At 32.0% G+C, this 20,078-nt stretch overlaps 1 protein-coding gene across 5 annotated transcripts in view; it reads left to right on the top strand.

The window, feature by feature from the left end:
- The window catches only part of LOC118187282 (uncharacterized), a 145,514-nt gene that overhangs the window by 13,018 nt on the left and 112,418 nt on the right, over positions 1 to 20,078 (top strand). For 4 of the 5 annotated variants that reach the window (XM_035357472.2, XM_035357474.2, XM_035357471.2 and 1 more), the window contains exons 4-8: positions 2,278 to 2,404; positions 5,809 to 5,937; positions 11,637 to 11,732; positions 14,792 to 14,928; positions 18,231 to 18,435. In XM_035357472.2, coding sequence (XP_035213363.2) covers positions 2,278 to 2,404; positions 5,809 to 5,937; positions 11,637 to 11,732; positions 14,792 to 14,928; positions 18,231 to 18,435 — 694 coding nt within the window. The remainder of the gene's footprint in view (positions 1 to 2,277; positions 2,405 to 5,808; positions 5,938 to 11,636; positions 11,733 to 14,791; positions 14,929 to 18,230; positions 18,436 to 20,078) is intronic. The other variant, XM_085827113.1, reaches the window with a different exon arrangement.

A 20,078-nucleotide genomic window follows, 5' to 3' on the forward strand; every position in this document is an offset into this window, starting at 1 on the left:
TGAAATAAATGCATGCACAGCTGCATCTTGAATAATTAAGTATTTTCTTAATTGTTTGATAAAGTGTGCATAATTGTCTGCATTGAATTTATTTACTATGAAATAACATAGCAATTTTTTTTTAGTCATTTGGGTTTGCCATTTTGAACAGCTTTCTTAAATGTTATGTTCTATATTTTTTAATTTTTCAAGAACTAATTCTTAAACTACACTCATGTCCATAAATTAAGGATAGTTCGGAGTCGCGCGGAAAATGAACTCTAAAATAAATATATTACCGTAAAATCACTACACACATCTTCATGAATCATATGCAAATTTCAGGAAGTAACCAGATGACACCGATGGTACATCACAATGACGAGAGTGTAAGAGAGTGATATATAAGGAATACAGGCAAAGAAGTAAAATTGTTCATAGGCACTTTATAAGCATTTCAGTGCAAACACCGAATAGTTATGACACAAAGGGTGCATTTGGATGATTTTTTACGTGGTAGAATTATCGACCGTCTGGAATGTGGGCGTACTCAACTGGAAGTATCAGACAAACTTGGAATTGCCCAGAGTGTCATCTCCAGGCTTTGGCAACAATTCCAAGATGATGGTAATGTGAGTAGACGTTACAGCACAGGTCGCCCCAGAGTTACAACGCCGAATAAGGACCGGTATTTGGAAGTTACTGCCAAAAGAAACAGGCGGAGCACAGCCTCAGACCTGTTTTGTCAGCTCTCTTCAGCCTCTGGTACGACAATTTCAAGGCAGACCATGTACAGACGCTTAAGGCAGATTTGTTTATATGCTCGTAGATCTGTCAGATGCGTTCCACTTATTGCAACTCACTGTCGCCTACGGTTAGTCTGGAGTAGAGAGCATGCATTGTGGACACCGCAACAGTGGGCTTGTGTGATATTTTCCGACGAGTCCAGGTTTAGCTTGCTGTCTGATTCTCGTCGGACTTTCATATGGAGAGCTCCAGATACCCGTTACCACCAAGAAAACATCATTGAACGACACCGTTATACGGTGGTGCAGAAGTGCTCGTTTTGGGTGGAATTATTCTGGGTTCCAGAACTGACCTGCATGTTCAAATTGGAACCATGGCAAGCTAAATCTATCGGGACGTTATTCCGGAACAATATATACGTTTGTTTCGGGGTGACATGGGCGCACAATTTGTGTTTATGGATGACAACGCCTGTCCTCACCATGCGAACATTGTAAGTGAATGCCTTCAATCAGAGGATATCACCCTATGGACTGGCCAGCATTCTCACTGGACTTGAATCTAGTAGAGCACGTGTGGGACATGCTTGACTGACGAGTTGCAGCCCGTCAACCTCTTCCTACATGTCTACCGGAACTTCGGAGAGCATTGCTTTTTGAGAGGTGTAATATCCCCCAAGATCAGATCGATAATTTTATATTCAGTAGGCCTAGGCGTTGTACAGACTGTATTGCATTGTCTAATAGACATAAAATGTATTAACAATCATACCAACCATGTAATATTGGTTTTTTGTAAATAGGTTTTCTTTTGTAATTTGCTCCAGGGAGAAAAAATCGCTAATTTTTTTTAATAATATCAAACATATGGCATCTTTTTTTGCTCTTTACCTTTTGTTTAACAAATAAGCTTTACAAATAAGTCAAATTTGTTTTGCTTCTAACTCTTCCTTTGCCTGATTTTGTATTATCCTTAATTTATGGACATGAGTGTAATAAGCCTATACCAATTGCTTAGTATGAAATTATTTCAGGTATTAAACTGAAAATCTTTGAAGCATTACATTGTAATCTGAAGTTACCAGAATTTCTTTCTTTCTTTTTTTTTTTTTTTTCTGCAGCTCAGTACATGAAGCCTCTAGCCAGGGGTTCTTAACCTGCGGTAAGCAAGAGAAAAATAGGTGGTACGCGAAGAAGCAAAGTAATTTTAACTATTAAATTAAAAAATTTAAGCCCCAACATCCTGATTGAATTTTTTCTCTATCACTCATAAATTTATGTGATCTGAGCTTTTCTTCAAGAGTTGTGGTGGTACTAAAGGTTTTCAATTTTTGTTTAGATGGCACGCGTTGGTCAAAAGGTTGAGAACCGCTGTTGTAGCCTATTGTTAGTTGTTAAAGTGACAGACTCGGTTGAATTTGTCTTCAAATGTGCAAAGACTTTGTTTAAAATTAATGCCAAACTTAAATTTAAATTTTGCCTGAATTTAAATTTCTCATGTAATTTTTTTAATGTAAGCATTTAAAATGATAATGTTTATTTATTGTTATAGGAATGCATATAATCTTGATCTGCCTGAAAAGGGAGAGTATGCAACTGGTATTCTGTTCATAAAAGATACTGAGAAAGATGGTGTGAAACTGTCATTTCAAGAACTTGCCAAAGAATTTCATTTAGAGGTTATCTTTTACAAAATATTCAAGGCTTTTGATTTAGGACTAAAAGTTCTTTTTTATTCATTGATTGATTATTCTCTTCTGAGGTACACAAGAAGTAATTTTAGTTAATTCTTTTTGGAAAATAACAGTCAGAATTACAAAAATATATTTAATACTATAATAAATTATCCATATTTGCAGAACTGAATATTATAAGAGTAACTCAAAAGTACATTCTAATTGTATTGCAACTTCAGACTCTTAATCTAACAATTATCCAGACTTGGTGCATCATACAACTAAACATTTAAAGTTAAAATAGAATTAACCCTGAGTGGCAGGACCACCTTTATCCAGTCATGAGATTTTGTGCCTTCATGTATATTAGTTTATAATTTAAAATATTTTGCTTCCTAAATTTCTTTAATGATTTCTTACTTTCTATTTCATCATCTTAATAGAAGTTCATGAAAATAGATATTAAAATTAGTATTTGTATAAATTTAGCTATTAAATGCACTTTTACTACAGGTCTTCATGAGCAGATCCAGAAAGCTGCACTGCTGATGGTGTTAATATTATGAAAAATTATTTCTGAATTCTGTGTTGTGAAATTTTGGGAGCTATTTATATAAAGAATAATAACAGCTATAGTTTCATGGGAAAACAAAAAATAAACACAGCCTTTTGCCTAAAATTAAAATGTAATAAAAGAATTTGCAATTTTTTAAAATAACTATGAAGGGGAAAAGCTTAATAATATGCTGGATCAAATCTAGGTACTTACATATTAATGCAACCACTTTAATAGTGGTTGCATTAATATGTATAATTAATATGTATTTTAATAGAAGTTGTTAAATTTTCAGAATGTGTCAAATTCTAGCAACCATGTGCATAACCATTCTTCAGGCAGTAATGTTTATAACAATCCTTCGGTCCAGCAGTGCTGCCAGTCCAGCAATATTGCCAGAATCTCTGTTGTTGTATTCCAAGTTCCAATGATTCTTATGAACAAATAGTCATATATTTTGCCTTATGTGTAGTTTTAAAATATGATCTTGTGAAGTTTCCCAGCAATGGAAGAAACTGCAATGAAATTTCTGCAGAAATACAGAATTTTGTTCAAAATTTTCTGGAGAGTTAATTAGGAAATGTTTTCTTGATAGTCGCTCTTGTCAAGGATTGCACAAGGCCAAATTCTCTGACTGTTTTTAAGTGAATACAGATTGCTTTGCACTTTAGAAGAAGAATAGTTTAAAAAAAAAGAAAAAAGAAAAAAAGATTTGAATAAAAAGTGTTTTAGTTTTTCAATTTGTCATGTAATCGTTATTTAAGAATTCAAATTCATATTTTAAATTGCTAAAGTATGTTTTCTTTTCATATGTTGATAATGTTTATCGACTTATGATAAATATTGATATTTTAAGAATTTTTCTAAAACAAAGGTGCAAAAGTCACTAACTCATACCCAATAAGTAACTTTTACCAGTACTCTTCTGTTATCGGAACCAGATTCAGAAATGTATGTACGTGTGTGTATATTGTATGTATGTGCTTTATTATTTGATATGTATATCTATATATATATCGTATGTATGTACATATAAATATGCTTACGTATGTACATATAAACATGCTTTCATAAACAAATGCATATATACATATATTTTTGAATTCGGTCTTGATAATAGAAGAGTACCCTTTTACCTTTTCATTTGTAAAAACTCCCCAGACTGTGCCAAGATAAGTTATGTTAAAACATAAGTACCCAAATCTATTTCCTTTTCTAACAAGCTTTCTAACATAGTTTCTTTCTTTCCCTTCCCAAAACTTGCTTTGAAGCTTTCATACTGTTATATATTGCATGATAAAATTTATTTGGGAGTTAGCCCTGTATGCATGTATTGATAAAGATTATAAAACTGATTCATTATTTATTTTAATCTAAGTAGTAAAACTTAAAGTACTTTTTTTTTTTTGTATCATTTAAAAAAAAAAAAAAAACACTTTATTACCTTTTCTTCATTGTACTGGTTCTAGATTTTTCACAATGCAGATCCAGAAAAAAATTTTCACTATATTAAAAGTTTCACAGCCTTAATATTTATATTCATCTTCTATTATACTGATGGAAACTTTCTTCCTTTAACTGCTTAGATTTTCTAAGAAAAAATATCAAGTATGCATCCAAAAAATAAATTTTATTTTAATATTCAAGTTCTAGGTACAGGTGTTCATGAACCTTGATTCACGAATACCTTGGTTTATGAACAAATTTGCTCACAGACAAATTTTTTCAAATAAAAAGTGTCTTGGATGATGAATGATGTTTCAAAATGTGAACAAGTAAGCCAACAACAAATGATATTTCAAAATGCAGTGAAGAAGATGAAAGAAAATATGTTCCTAATTATTTGATTTCCAAAATTTATGAAAAATGGAGGTAAAGTGCAAAAGTTCATAGAACATTACCACCCTGATAGAACAGTAATAAGCCATAGCATAAATATTTGAAATGACAGTGCCATGCCTTGCTTTAAGAACATTTTAAAACATAGACAGAAACAAATCATAGTGGAAATTTTTTTAATGGGACAAAGGCTTAGTGATTTTCAAGTATAGGTAAGCAGTGATAAGGGGAAAAAAAAAAAAAAAAAACCTCAGAAAGACAGCAGCTACTTGATGTTTTTGTGGAATAAGATTTCTCTTTCAAACTATCATATTTTGCTCGCATTGTTCTTCACCATTTTCTGCTTATGCTGTTACCTTTACCTTACTACTTCACAGAGATATGGCAAAATTTAATTCAAGTTTTCCCATTTTTTACATATTTAGTATTGTGTTAAATATTGCACATATGTTAATAGTGTGTTTGATTTAATGAATTCCAGAGTTTGGAAAACAAACTTATATATGTAAAGTAATCTTTTCTAAGCATTCACTGGGGATCCAGGAACAGATTAAGTAATTTTACATAATTTCCTATGGAGAAAATTGTTTCGATTTAATAATATTTCAGATAAGAACTATCTTCAGGAACAAATTAAGATGGTGAATCAGTGTTTCCCAGCACACATATTTTTGGATGCTTATATTTTTTGAAGGCAACTGTCACATTTAAATATGAAAAATGAAATATATCAGATTTTCTTCAATATGACATTTTTCTTTCACAGAATCACAGACTATCTCTGTAAGTTAAATAAAAGTAGTTAGACTGAAATATTGACATTCTTGTAGCATCTGTAGGCCTTTATATGTTTTCTAATGAAATGTTAACACAGGTTTGCTATAAATGTTTTAAAAATTCCTAAATAAAATGTATAATATATATAAACTTTTCTCTGTTTCTTAGAAGTGCAGAAATGTTAATCTTTATGAATATATTTTAATTTAGATAAGTGCCTTAATTTCTTTTACAGGTATTGTGTTGGAGAGAGATTGAAGTAGATGATACTAATCTTGGTCATGTTGCAAAATCTTCTGAACCTGTGATGCTTCAAGTTTTTGTGACTAGTAAAAGCATTTCCAAAGAAGAGTTTAAACGAAAGGTTTTGAAGCAATACTATATAATATTTTCAATTTTTAGTATTATTTATATTAGCGTTTTCATGAAATGACATGCTTCCATAATAATATTTATTTAGAACATCTATAAAGGCTTATATTATTTTAATCTGTGTTTAGGCCTTTTTTCTTACTATCAGACTTTTTTTCAAAATTTTGAGAACTGAAAACCTTTCTCTTAACCCTTTCGTGCCTAACGAGACACATACATCCCAAGCAAATTTCAAAAAATACTTTTGGGATATAAACGCTTCTCTTTCTAATGAGAGACTTTCCCATCAGTCCTGCCAATATTTTTGAAGGTGTTTTCATTCACAAAACATAGATGGCACTACCGTACATAATGCAATTCCCGCATTTTGGGTGTGTTGTAGCAGCTCATTCCATACTCTACGAACGTAAATAGTTTAGTTTTGGAAAATACTGCCTATTTTCGATTAAATTTTGATTTATCCATAAATCTAAGGCCAGATAAGTTACTCACGAAGCAGATTACCTCTAATAAACTGGTAAGTGGCAAAGTTTTACTTCCGTTTTTATTATCGCGACGTATGTGTCCCTCTCGTCTTGGATAGTGGGAACACATTGTTCCAATAGTCCTATGTGATCATTTCTCTACATATTATATTTTTTGGTTACTTTTGAAATAGTTGCTTATTATTTTTAATTTAGGCACATACTAATTCAATCTAAAATGACTCGACGCCGGGGACTAACTAATGAAGAAATCAAAAAAATTTTAGAAGAGTCAGATGATGAAGATATTGATTTGGATGATAAAATAGACGATCCCGATTTTCAAGATCCAACACACAATTTGCAGTACTCATCCGATTCAGACGAGTATGAAATGGATATCGATCATGATACCATTCCCCAAAATACAAAGAACAGCGATGCTTTGAGTGATACTGATACGGCATCACTTTCATCAGTTGATGAGATACCATCAGCTAATGTTTCAGGCAGCAAACCAATCTTATGGTTTCATGCAGATTCAACTTTCCAACCTCGAATGACAATTCCAGCAGAGTCATCGCCTAGTTTGTTATTCAACTTAAATCGTTCAGCTACCAAATCGGACGTGTTTCTCAAGATATTTCCAAAAAGATAATCAAGATATTCCTTATGATTTGGATCTCTCAATGCACAAACCAACAACTCGAAAAGTTAGGACAAACAATTCGCCCTGCAGACTCCTCTGAAATTATGCTTGTCCTTGGATGCATGCTTGTCATGTCTTACCATAGAGTGCCAAAATTCTCTCATTATCGGTCATCTAATCCTTCTTTGGGAAACTTAGCAATAAATGCTATTTCACGAGACAGATGTAAAACGTTGCTGTCGAAACTATATTTTGCTGCACCAGAAAAGCCAGAAAATGCAAGTAAAACATATTATATTGACGAGGTTGTTTCGTACCTGAAACAAACCTTCAAACAGTGCCGAAGCGAAAGCTCATATCAATCTATTGATGAATCAATGGCGAAATTCAAGGGATGTTCATCCATCAAACAATATATGCCGATGAAACCTGTGAAAAGAGGGATAAAAATTTGGCAGCGATGTGATTCAAAAACAGGATATGTATATGACATGAACATTTATTCCGGAAAAGAAATGGGTGAAGTTCAAGGCACACTCGGGGAATGGGTAGTATCAAAGCTAATGATGACAATCCGAGGTAAAGACGTAATGCTTGCGTTTGACCGATTTTTTACAAGCGTGCACCTGATGGAAACCCTGAAATTTCCTGCTGTTGGTACATGCATCAAGACACGCAAAGATGTTCCTAATTTTGCAACAAAACTAAGCAAAAGGGGTGAGGCTGAGTTTCTCGTAACTAAAAATGGAACATTGTGTGCGAGGTGGCTTGATTCAAAGGAAGTGATGTTGCTAAGTAATTGCCATGAAGCTAAATACACAAAAGTAAATCGCACCATGAAAGATGGAAGCAAAGAAGAATTTGAGTGCCCTGTGGCAATCGAATTCTACGACAAAATCATGGGAGGTGTAGACCTTGCAGATCAAATGGCAAATGTCTATGAATTAGATCGAAAATCTTGCAAGTGGTGGAAAAAAGTATTTTTTCACCTATTGATGAGCACAGTGGTTAAATCATGGATTGCGTACTGTGAACTCAAACATCGAGAAACCCCACTTCTTGATTTCATTGTACCTCTTGCAGAAGCCTTGATGGCATCCGGAAAGCTCAACGCACAGTATCAACGACATAGAGGAACTGGACGCCCATCCAAAACATCACGAAGCTTACTCAATGTGGGTGACCATCTGCCAGTAACAACAAAAACATGACGGCGGTGCCGTAAATTTGCACTACAAAAGAAGGAATTGCATACTAAAATAATGTGCACGATGTGCAATGTCGCATTGTGCATTGATTGTTTCAAACCATACCATCCGTAATTAAATTTTTATGACTAGAAAATCATTGGTTTTCTTTACAAAATTACTCATTGAAGACTACTGGGACATATATGTCCAAGCGGTCAGGACTGATGGGACACATATGTCCCGGTCCTAAATCAGTGTTCAAATTTTTTTCTAAAAATATAACATCTTAGTTTTTAGCATTCTAGTGTGCTGTACTCATAGTTTATGTGATCAAAATTGTTCTGTTGTAAAAAAAAAAAGAAAAACTCATCGCAAAAGGGTTAATATGCGACCTAAACCAAAAACTTTTCTTGGTGAGCTTTTATGTTGGGTTGACTGCACACTTTAGTTTCTGCCTCTCTTCCTATTAAGATGGAATTTCGCTCTGCTTTCTTCTTATTGCAACAGTATCAAAAATGTAAATGTTCTTCAAAAATTTAATTTTGCCCGGCTGCTAAGTTTGCTGCTCATTATGGATTCAACATTCTACATTACGAGCCATCAACACAGATATGTCGTCTTTTCTATCACATATATATCTATTGTATTTCATTTAATTAACTTATCTATATATCAATGCCTAATTCCATTCAAAGATATATTTTGCATTACACTAAGAAAAATATTGTTATTATGTAGTACACTGTTATTATCAATTTTATCCAATAATGAGTGAAATAATGATTGCACTGTCAGAAACTTCTTTAGATTTAGGAAATAGAAATGGCCTTGTTCAAATTATTATTTTAAATGAAATGTGATTTTTTTATGTTTCATTCAAAATAATTTAAGTATGATGTCAATTGTATTTTGAAATGTAAACATGAAATATTTTTGCAACATTTTCAGTCTTTATGCAAGTCTTGTCTCTTTTTTAAATTAATTTTTTTCATTTATCTTGGATAATTTTATTTGTATAGTATTTTTAAAATTAAATACTTAAATAACTAAGTTATTTTAATACAGTGTACAGTAAAATACAGTATAACCCTGCTTTTACATTCTTGGAAATCACATTTTCTTGCCATTTACGGTGTTTTTTTCCGATCCCTTTAATTTTCCTGTATTCGCAATTCATTTGAATTCTTGCTTTTATATTTATTTATTTTGAATTTCTCACTATTTGGTCTTTATATACAAGTGAACAGAAAGAGAACATGTTGATTTAACTAAAAGGGCTAAAAAAAAAAAAAAAAAAAAAAAAAAAAAAAAGTCCACCTGTAATACAGAAAAAATGAAATGCTCAGCAGGCTGCCGGTCATTACCGAAATGAAGTCAAAATGTACTAAAGGCTAAAATATGATCAAGTCATGCAGTCACCAGTATTTTCTCAGCTTCAGTTTATCAGTTGCTTGCATCTTTGCTGTTTTGTTGCTTTTGTAGTCTATCACCCTGGCGTGTTTTGTGCTGCATCTACAACCGAACTGTTTTCTTATTTCTAATAGAAGCGAGAAACATTTTACTTGTCCAGAATTGGACAAATAACAATAAAAATTAAAATAATAATAAAGAGGAAGAATATGTTATTTAGTAGAGTATAGAGTAGAAGTTATAGATCTTCAAATAGGTGGATTATCGTTGAAGGACACATGTCCGACTCACAAAATATAGCAATGCGTTAATCAAATATGGAGAGCTAGAGAACATAATGAAGAAATACTTACACATGCTTCCAACATTTTAATAACATGCTGCTGCATGAAAGAAAAAAAAAAAAAAAAAAAAAAACTCTTGCAAAGTGATTAATAGGCTTGGCGTTGAACTTCTTGGCACCAAATTGATTGACTGCCAGACTCAAAAAGCACTAGAATAGGGTGCGTAAAACTGCATGCATTAAGTCCAATAATGTGGATACTAAAAATATCTGTGATTGAAATCAGAGGGTAGATTGAAGGAACTAGTAGAGCAGTGTGCAGTCAAGGAAAATTTTTAATGTTGTTAAAACATTGATTTTTAATGTTGGTTTTACAAGAGCATTTTGAACATTGATAAAACTGGTAATTCTTTTCAGTGTCCTTTCCAGCAAAACCTTGCCATTTAAAGGGGAGAAAGTGACATGGAAATAAATGTACTAAAATGCACCTTATTATGATGTTGGGTACAATGGCTCTTAGAAACTTTGTTCTCTGGTAAGTGGCAAATCTAGGAGGCCACTTTGCTTTAAAAATATGAAGGTGCTGTTCGCACTAATGTGATAAATGTGATGGCATGGATGATAAGGATATCTTTGATAGGTAAATGCATGCTCTTGATTTAAAGATGAGAGAACAGACTAGGAGAATTCTGCTTGTTGATTGCTGTTTTGTGCATCTAAAGAAATTCCCCTTGAGGAATGTGCAGCTTGAAATCTTGCTTGTGAACTGTGCAAGCAATTTGCAGCCTTTGGACCTTATAATTCAGGCTTTCAAATATTATTCTAGAAAGAGCATTGTGCTGTGGGAAGTTTGATGAAACAGAAGAGGAGTCAATCTTCAGTTTCAGTTCTCGATGTCCTACATTATATTGTAAAGATATGGAAGAAGCCACATTGTCCAAGTGTTTTCTGAAAGCTAATCCTCTTCAGGGTCAGTGAATAAGAAAGTAATGTGAAAGATGATGAAGAAGTTGATGATCTGCTTGGAAGAGTTAGACTGATTGCTGAACAGACAGTTTTGTGTTGTTGATGATTAAGTTGTAATCTTTGAAACAATGTAGATCAAAGAGATGGTGGAATCCATAGATCCACATAAGTGCTGAGCAAGAAACAGTATTGGACATTTTGGTCCAATGATAGGCACTATGATGTCTGTATAAATTTAATGTTAAGTATATCTTTAAATTACGAAGTATAAATAGTATTAAAAAAACCAGCTTCCAGTATTGTATGAATTGACTAATAGATTGCTGAATGCTGAGTAGAGATAATGTAACAGTTATATGTATTCTGAAATTTGTTTACTTTAATTTATAGTAAGTTGTATTTTAATGCTAGGTAGTGAAATTTAGTTTAATAATATTCAATACTCTCTATAAATATATTTCTAAATTAATTAGTTGTATAATTTACAACTCAAAAATGTCTGTAAAAATAATTTTACATATATTTAAATACTACACTTTCCTGCAATTTACTTTTTCTAGTACTCCAAATACATTTAATCAATTGCTGTAAAACCAAAAGCCTGCTGATAATTTAAGAAAAATTTGCTAAAATGCAGTTACTCATTTCTTTTTATTCTTTTAACTTTTATTCCTGTGCATTTACTTCAGTATTTTGACATTCATAGTCTTTTCCATTTATTATTTTAAGGTTTATTTACTTCGAAAATATTCCAGTTACTGCTTTCAGAAGTCTTTCAGCAGATTCTATATTTGCAGTTTGTCTACAGATATTATTGTTTATAAGGTAAATCAATTATTATTTTTTATGGGAAACTGAAAACCAATTTCATAAATATATTAGTCATGAAGTAAACACATAGTATGGTAATTAGCTGGGAGAAATATTTATAGTTGTTATAAACATTGCTTTATTTTTGTATATCTGAATAATAGACATTTTCTTCTTTTGTCGAAATTAACTGTTAATTATCTTAACATTTATTTCTAAATGTTCATAATTGCAATTATATATTTCTTTAAATCATTTTGAACCTATGATTAATGTGCTTTAATAAAATAAAATTTATTTCATTATTAATATTTCAGCCTTAAAAATAATGGACAGGAAAATGAAATAACAAAATTATGTGAACTCGTATTCTTTTGATTTAATTAATTATGTTTCATAATTGATAATTATAAAAACTGCAACTTTTAAACAAAAGTCTGTACAACATTATGGGAGGAAATTTTAATCTTAAATGCAGATACTTAAGTATTATAAATTTTAAAAATGCATTTGTTAAGCATTTGTACACTATTAAAAATCTATGATAAAATTCATTATTACTATATGAACTAATGCAAAATTCATTACTATATGAACTAATGCAACATTCTCAGTATTATAGAATTCTTAAAAGAGCATTTAGATTTTTATATTTAATGCATAACAAAATGCAATTTTTATGTTTCTTTCCTGAGACAAATTTGCTATGGTTATAAAACAATAATTGTTTTTATATTAATGAATAGTTTATATTTGTGCAGTTATACATTGTATAGTTATATATTATACAGTACAAAGTCCGTAATCTGGACTGGTTGGGATGTCGGCGATTCCGTATTAGGGGTTTTTCCAGATTATAGATAATCAATTTAAATCTGGTAAGATGGCATGCAAAAATTATACAATTAAAAATATGAAACCGTAATTTATGAAATAAAGAGCAATTATGATCTAAAGGGGTATCGGAATTAACAAAAAAAAAAAAAAAAAAAAAGAAGCTTAATATTTATTTGTTTACTTTAGTAAACATTTCTATTAATGTAAGTTGTTTAAGTTGCTTCGTTTTTTAATTCTCTTTAATTCTATAAACAGACATAATTTTTTGTTCAGTTACAAAATTCCACTGTTCAAGTCCTGTAATTGCTGTGTCGAGAATACCGACTAACTTGTCAATCGTAATTTTTTCGTTTTCAATAATGTTCTCTGTTACTTTCTTCACTACTGGAAGCGCGCATGGGTAAACGCTTTACTGGCTTTATGCGCATGCGTAGCAGACGCGCGCATCAAACGCGCATGCATAAGTTTGTGGCTTTGAGGTCCAGATTATAGATCATTCCGGATAATGGATGTCTGAATTAGAGACTTTGTACTGTACATATTAATTCTAAAATATCCGGCAAAAATGTAAAGACAAGTAGAAAGCACACAAATAACAAATTTTGAAAATGTCTTGCTGAGGTAGTAGTGTGTTGTTGAGATTGATAGGTGAAAGCCATGTGGCATAAATTGTTACTCCCCATGTGGATTTCGAGCAGTATGCATTATTATATGAACCTGAAGTTCAAATATATTTTATATATGGGGTTTGATGGAAAAGGAACAGCTGCCCAAAGATGTTCAGAAAATTGAGTAAACACCTGCCAAACATTTGAGTATATTAAGTAGGAGCTGTATGAAAGTTCATTCCATGTTTGCAAGTCTGATCTGTCTAGCGGTAGGTACTACATAGAAGCCATGCGGAGAACATTGCCACAGGTGCTGCAGAAGAAGCAGCTGTCATATGTAATTTAATCTAGTTGCAAATATAATTGCTGTTGAATATGCATTGTTTGTAAGCCAGCCAACCATTTTGGGGACTTGAGGTAGGAAGAAATTCATCCATATCATTTGCAAAAATTGTAGGCATTGAAAGTGGACTATTATCAACTGTATTTTAACCTTTTACTTGCACCTATAGCAGGCTACCGTGAAGCCTGACTTTCTTTCATACATGTATTCACTGATGAGGTTGTGTTTACATGCTTGAATATGTTTAATATTTACTATTCTCATCTTTGAGTATATGAAATTTACATAGCATGAAATCAATGCTCTCTGGGCAGATTCTTCATTAATGGTTTGGCTGTTGTGGCATACAGCTATTTAGCAGCACCATGCATTTTATATACCTGCTTGAACAGTTGCACATATGGCATCTTTCTACATTTCTTGCTGGAACTTCTTTCTGATTCTCCACCTTTTGCACATTAATATGGTTTCAGCATGATGGAGTGTCAGCTTAATTGAGCAATATTAGAAATTACTTTATTCTAATTACATTATCAATTGGATCAAATGCCTTGGACCAGTTCCTTGCCACCACAATTAACTGATTTGCCAAGTCTGGATTAGGACACATGATGTATGGAAGTCCCACTGAGATTGAGGATGAATATTTAGTGGTTGCTGGAAGTATGAGGGAAATCCATAGGACCTTTGCTAATATAATCCATGCACTGCCACTGTGAATCTTATAATATTGTTGATGGTGATACTTCTAAGCACATGCAGTAAAAAGTTTACTTATTCAAATGCTGTTTCTTTTCGACTTTAACTGTTTTCTCTACTTATCTCTTGTTCCTGGCTTCCTTCTGTGTTCTGGCTCTCTTAACTGCAATTGTTTTCTCATACACATTCCCTCATAAAATCTGCATATTTCAGTCCCTTTTATGTACATTTATATTTCTGCCAATTATTTTAGAATCACCTTATATAATTAATAATAATTTGCATTTATGGTAAAGGTCTTAACCTAACTATTGACATCCTCTGTGGTGACAAATTCTTTTTTTATGCCTCTAATTCATACTTTTTAAACAATATGTTAATTAAAAGCAAATTATATGAATAATACTAAGAAATTTGTTGGAAAAGCTAGAAGTAAATTCTCTTTCATGAGTAATTTGCAAACATTTCCATTTTTTTTTTTCCAGTTACTTCCTTTCTTTTTGCTACATAAGATTTCACCAGAAGTTTACAGACTTTAAAACTGCTACATTTTTAGATTTCCTATCTTTTTTCATTATTATCTGCAGGGTCAATTAACATCAAGCCAGCTGTGGACGTACTTCAAAGATTTACAGAATCCTTTGTATGAAACTTATTTTGCTATTGTGCATGCACGCTTCTCAACAAATACATTTCCTACTTGGGAGAGAGCTCATCCACTCAGGTTTGATTTTTTAAAACTAATTTTATCCCTATTTTAAACTAATTTTGAATTGGGGAGAACAAAATTATGTATGTATACTATTTTATAGCAAAGCTGTAAAAAAGAGAATGTATAGCATTTAAAAGTGTATAGGAAAAATTATACTGAATAGCATTTTTAGTTAGTGTCTTCAGTTTTTTTACTTCCTTCTATGAAGTAAAGGAAGTGTTATAATTGGGAAAAATTTCAGGCATTGTGTTTCAATGATAATATCCATTTTGGCTTCTCAATCCATTTGAATGATGTTTTTGCATGACATTTGTATGCACTTTTTTTTTTCCAAACTGGATTTAAGATGGATTCGGAAGAGATTTTTTAAATATATTATATGTTGCTATTCAATACTTTGATGGAGGGTAAAAGCAAAATGCCTTATTAAGCTACATTATTAAAATCTGTGTGTTTCTTATTTCTATTAACACTCTGTAAAATTAAATTATGAAGGAATTTTCAAGAAACTGTAGCTCTGAACACTGGTAATTTGTCTCAGGTTCATATTCAGACAAACAGGTTGGCTGCATGGGAGTTTTATTGATTCTTCCCGTGTGTAACATCAATACGAGCCAATTTCCATTAGAATGTCCTGCACAAGGCATTTTTCCCTTCAACTAGTTTGTCCTTGAATGCTTCGCCATAACCCCAATAGAAAGAGAAAATTATGCTGATAGTATCCTGTTATAACCGGATGTGGACAAGTGTTGGAGGTGAATGAGCAACAAAAGATGCCCATTCCCATGGGGTATAAAGGTATCTTATGCACTCATCAGAATATTTGCAGAGTTTGAATCATTTTTAGAGGAACTCTATAATCTGGCCACTCTATTACTTCCCTTCTAATTTTCACAAGAGAATATGAATGGCCTGATTTGAAAGACTGAATCAGTGCCTTGAAATGCCTCTGCAAAGAATATCAACTATAATATTTTAGATTATTGTGATTATTGCATAATATGATTGTTCTTAAGTTTTCTAAATTTAGGGAACAAAGTGAAGATTATTGGAAATATCTTCTATCATTCTAAATCATGTAATAAAATGCAAGTGAGGAAAACAGCATAAAGTAAATATGGTATTTTAAGAATCGGGATTATCTTCTTTGAAGCTTATATCCTAATTTTGTTCATTAACTATATGATTTTCTTTTATGTTTTCATCCATTTACCATTTATATTTGCTTTATACACACAGTATCATTCATTCAGTAGACTTAAGAGCCTACCAGTGGCCAAGTGGTAAAACCACTGAACAATAGTAGTTCAGATTATCTTCAAATCGAGGTAAATTGGCTAGCTGCAGGGCAGTTTTTGTGGTTTTCTCCATGCTTAATGTGAACATGATACAGTTTCTTTTAAAAATTCTTGCACAAAGGCATCCCTTCCTGTAGGTAGATAGCACTTGTGTGCTTTGCCATAAACTAAACAATCCTAAAAAATTAAATTTTTGTTTTATAATGTTTTTAGAAGTTTATGTATTAATTTTAAACCTGTACAAGAGCATTTAATAATAACCTGGACTGTTTGATTTCTCACTTGGCGCAATCTTAAGACTTTGTATTGACAATATGGAGAACAAAGTTTATCACATACGGCAAGTGGGACATTCTGCTACATACCATTATGCAAATTTAGTCCCCGGTGTTCTCCACTAAAGTAAAGCAGGACATTGCAGAAGTTTGAGAGTGAATGGGCACCCTCCAAACAATCTCTACAAAGAATCTCTACAAAGAATGCTTTAATAATCTCTACAAAGTTTAAAATAATTTCGAAAATCATGGTGTAAAGTTCACTAGGTTCGATATTTATAAGTTTATAACAGTTATATTTTTTAAGTAAAAGCTCCTTTCTTATCTCTCCTAATTTCATCTTACAATTCCCTACCAGAATGTGTTTTTAGAATTGGGTTAAATGCAGATGAGAAGGTGTAGTACTTAAATCGAAGTTCCACTGACTTTGATAGAGATAATCAGAGTTTCTGACGTAGTACACGTTTGCCCACGTCTCTCCAAGCTGTTACTACACTTGGTCATATTACAGGTCCTTGATAGCTTTGCTAGCTAATTCGATATTTAAGGGCCAACTACTTAGAATTGTGTTAGCTTCAGCTAAATCTTTTTAGTCATTAGTTAAGTTCTTATTTCTTATATTCTGGAGTTTAAGTCCAAGTGGAGGCTTTGTTGTACGTCCTGAGAAAGCCGTCTGTACACCTTAAGTTTGAGCAATAAAAGGTAATTAACCCTTCTTGAGTTTTGCACTTCTATTGCTGGACTTGAGCAATTATTTGCTTAGCTATTCACTAGGTTTCTTCCACACTTAGTTAATAGATAAAAGGGAAGAACACTACAATGGGAAAGATATACTGCAGCACAGGGAGATTATTTTAAATAATGATGTATTTTGCATTTATGTAACCATTCTAATTTTTTAGTCATTTTATTAATTGATGTTGTATTTGAATGCTTTAATACTTTAATATAAGTTACCATATTATATTTATCACTGGATAATTCATTACAGAAAAGAGGCCCACCAGCGGCCAAGCGGTAAAGTCGCTGAACACTGGTAGTTCGGACCGAGGTTCGAATCCTGCGAACGGGCTGGTTGCATGGGCGTTTTCGTGGTTTTCCCCATGTGTAACGTGTATACGAGCCAGTTTTCCTTAGAAAGTCCTCCACGAAGGCATCCCTTCCCTTAGGCAGACAGCCCTAGTGTGCTTTGCCGTAATTAAATAAACCTAACCATTACAGAAAAGAATATATTTTATCTAATCTAAATTTTCATTAATGTTTTTAAAAGCAATAAGTTCTCACCACCCCTCAAAAAAATAGTGTTGGCACAATATTTTTTTTTTTTTTTTTTTTTTTTTTTTTAATTTCTCAAGAAAGTAAGTTGCACAAGTAGGTTTTAATGTAGAATAATCAGAAACGATACTTTTATTTCATAATGTGTTTTCTTTTAATAAAATTTGTATTGTAAGAGCTTTTTTTCCTGTTAATTTCTTTTCTCTTCCTGATTGTTTCAATCTTAATAGTATATTGCAGTATAAAGCCATCTGAGATAGAATCATCTTAATATTTAACAGGGAATATCTCTATCTCTTTGGTTAACTTTAAAACATGCTTTAAATATCTGAAATATATTTATGTGAATAATTTAAAATATTTGATAAAATTCATTCATAATCTTCTATTCTATTTAAAAGGAAACTGTGATTTGAATTTTTATTTATTATTATTTATTATATTTTTTATTGTATATTATTTGCAGGTATTTGGCTCACAATGGTGAAATTAACACTCTTCGAGGTAATGTAAATCTCATGAGAGCTCGTGAAGGCGTAATGAAAAGTTCTATTTATGGGAAAGACTTGAAGAAACTATTTCCAGTAGTTGAGCCACAGATGTCAGACTCAGGAAGCTTAGATAATGTCTTAGAATTTCTTGTAATGGCTGGGCAGCGCTCTCTGCCGGAAGTAAATTTTCTTTTTTAATAAACTGCTTATAATTAAAATTTGTTTTCATAGCATACTATGCTTTTGCCTTGTGAAAGTATGGCTTAAATCACAAATTTCCAGTGACCATGAGTGCTTTTTGTCATTTTCAGAATATTTTTGTGACACATGAATGTTTTGTTGAAAAGTTACAAAAATTATTTTGTGTAAATGTTTATACCGTCATTATTGTTTATTTGACCTTTTGGATTAATTATGCATAAAAATTATTAATTACACTTTGGAAAAGTTCATTAATAGTTTCCCATAGGTTATTTTAGAGTTTTTTAGTTGATAGTAAAACTCCATGTCTGTTTTATGCATTCATATTGACAGGTGTATATTAGTTTCTATAACGGTTGTTTAATAAGTTTAGTAAATTTTTTTATAAGTTTCATCCCAATTCATTTGGTTATGCCACTGCTCATAGCTTTGTTCTTCAAACTAGTTGAAGCTGAATTTTGCTCTGTAGCAACGTTCTCTTTCTTCAGATGTCTAAAGTAAACATTGTAGCAAATTAGAACATGTCATTGTAAAATTTAAAACTAGGCCAAAAAAGCATAGTTTAGCATAGATTTTGAATATACCCTATTGATTTCAAAAGCAATTAGACACATTTTTTTTTTCCTCTTTAGATTAGTGGAGAAAAAAGGGAGAGGTACATTTTGGGGTGGGGGTTGACTGAAGAGGAGAAACATGTTTCAATCATCCTTGAAGTTCTGTATTCAAAATCTATGCAAACTAAGCCTGCTTTTTTTTGCCTAATTTTAAAGGTATTATCATTGTTCAAGCAAAAGTAAAGAAAACTGTGCAGGTGTTAAACATCTTTATTGAAAGAAGCCTTTTTAAATCAAAGGGATTTTTTTGGGTTACATTATGGGGTTCTATATAAAAACTAAAGACAGTTTATTTCTGGATAAATGGATTTAAATATATTTGAACATTCAATGAAATAAAAGCATGCTCTGAATACCCATTTGAGGTTACAGCAGTTGAGATCATCGAAGAAGTGCATATCATCATTATATTAGACTGGTATGTGAAATAAACAAGATTGCTGAGGCCATAGATTTTTAATTGAAAGAACAACAACAGCAAGAGGAGGGGGAAAAAAACAGTATGGGAGAGGAGATTTCAGAACAGTGATTAAAAATTTGAAACAATGGCTTGCAGGATGGTTTGTAGTAATTCATGACTGTGGATAATAATTCATAACTGAATCAAAGCAGAGGACACCATCATACAGCTAAGTCAAAACAAAGGACAACAAATGGTGAAATTATGCCAAGATTGTAGAAAACATTTTATGTTAGTTGGGAAGGGGGTTAGTCACTGGTTTTTGGGATTCATAAGGAATCATCAGTATCAGTTACTCAGGGTGGGAAAAATAATAACATGAGTTTGTTTATTATTATTTATGGACAGTTTGAAAGAGCAGCTGAGATAAAAATGGCCAAAATTAATGTGTAAAAAGGTACTCTGTCACGAAAGCAATGCTGTGTTTCATAAATCAACTGTGACAACATTAAGATGGTATGGATTAGATTTTGAATTTGTCCCTTATTTACTTTGTTCGCCAGATTTAATCTTTAGTGCAAAGCAGAAAATTTAGTTGAGTGGGAAGA

Source organism: Stegodyphus dumicola, chromosome 11 (assembly GCF_044657685.1).
Source record: "Stegodyphus dumicola isolate Sdum_Otavi_A_Nest chromosome 11, ASM4465768v1".
Classification (NCBI taxonomy): Eukaryota; Metazoa; Arthropoda; class Arachnida; order Araneae; family Eresidae; genus Stegodyphus; species Stegodyphus dumicola.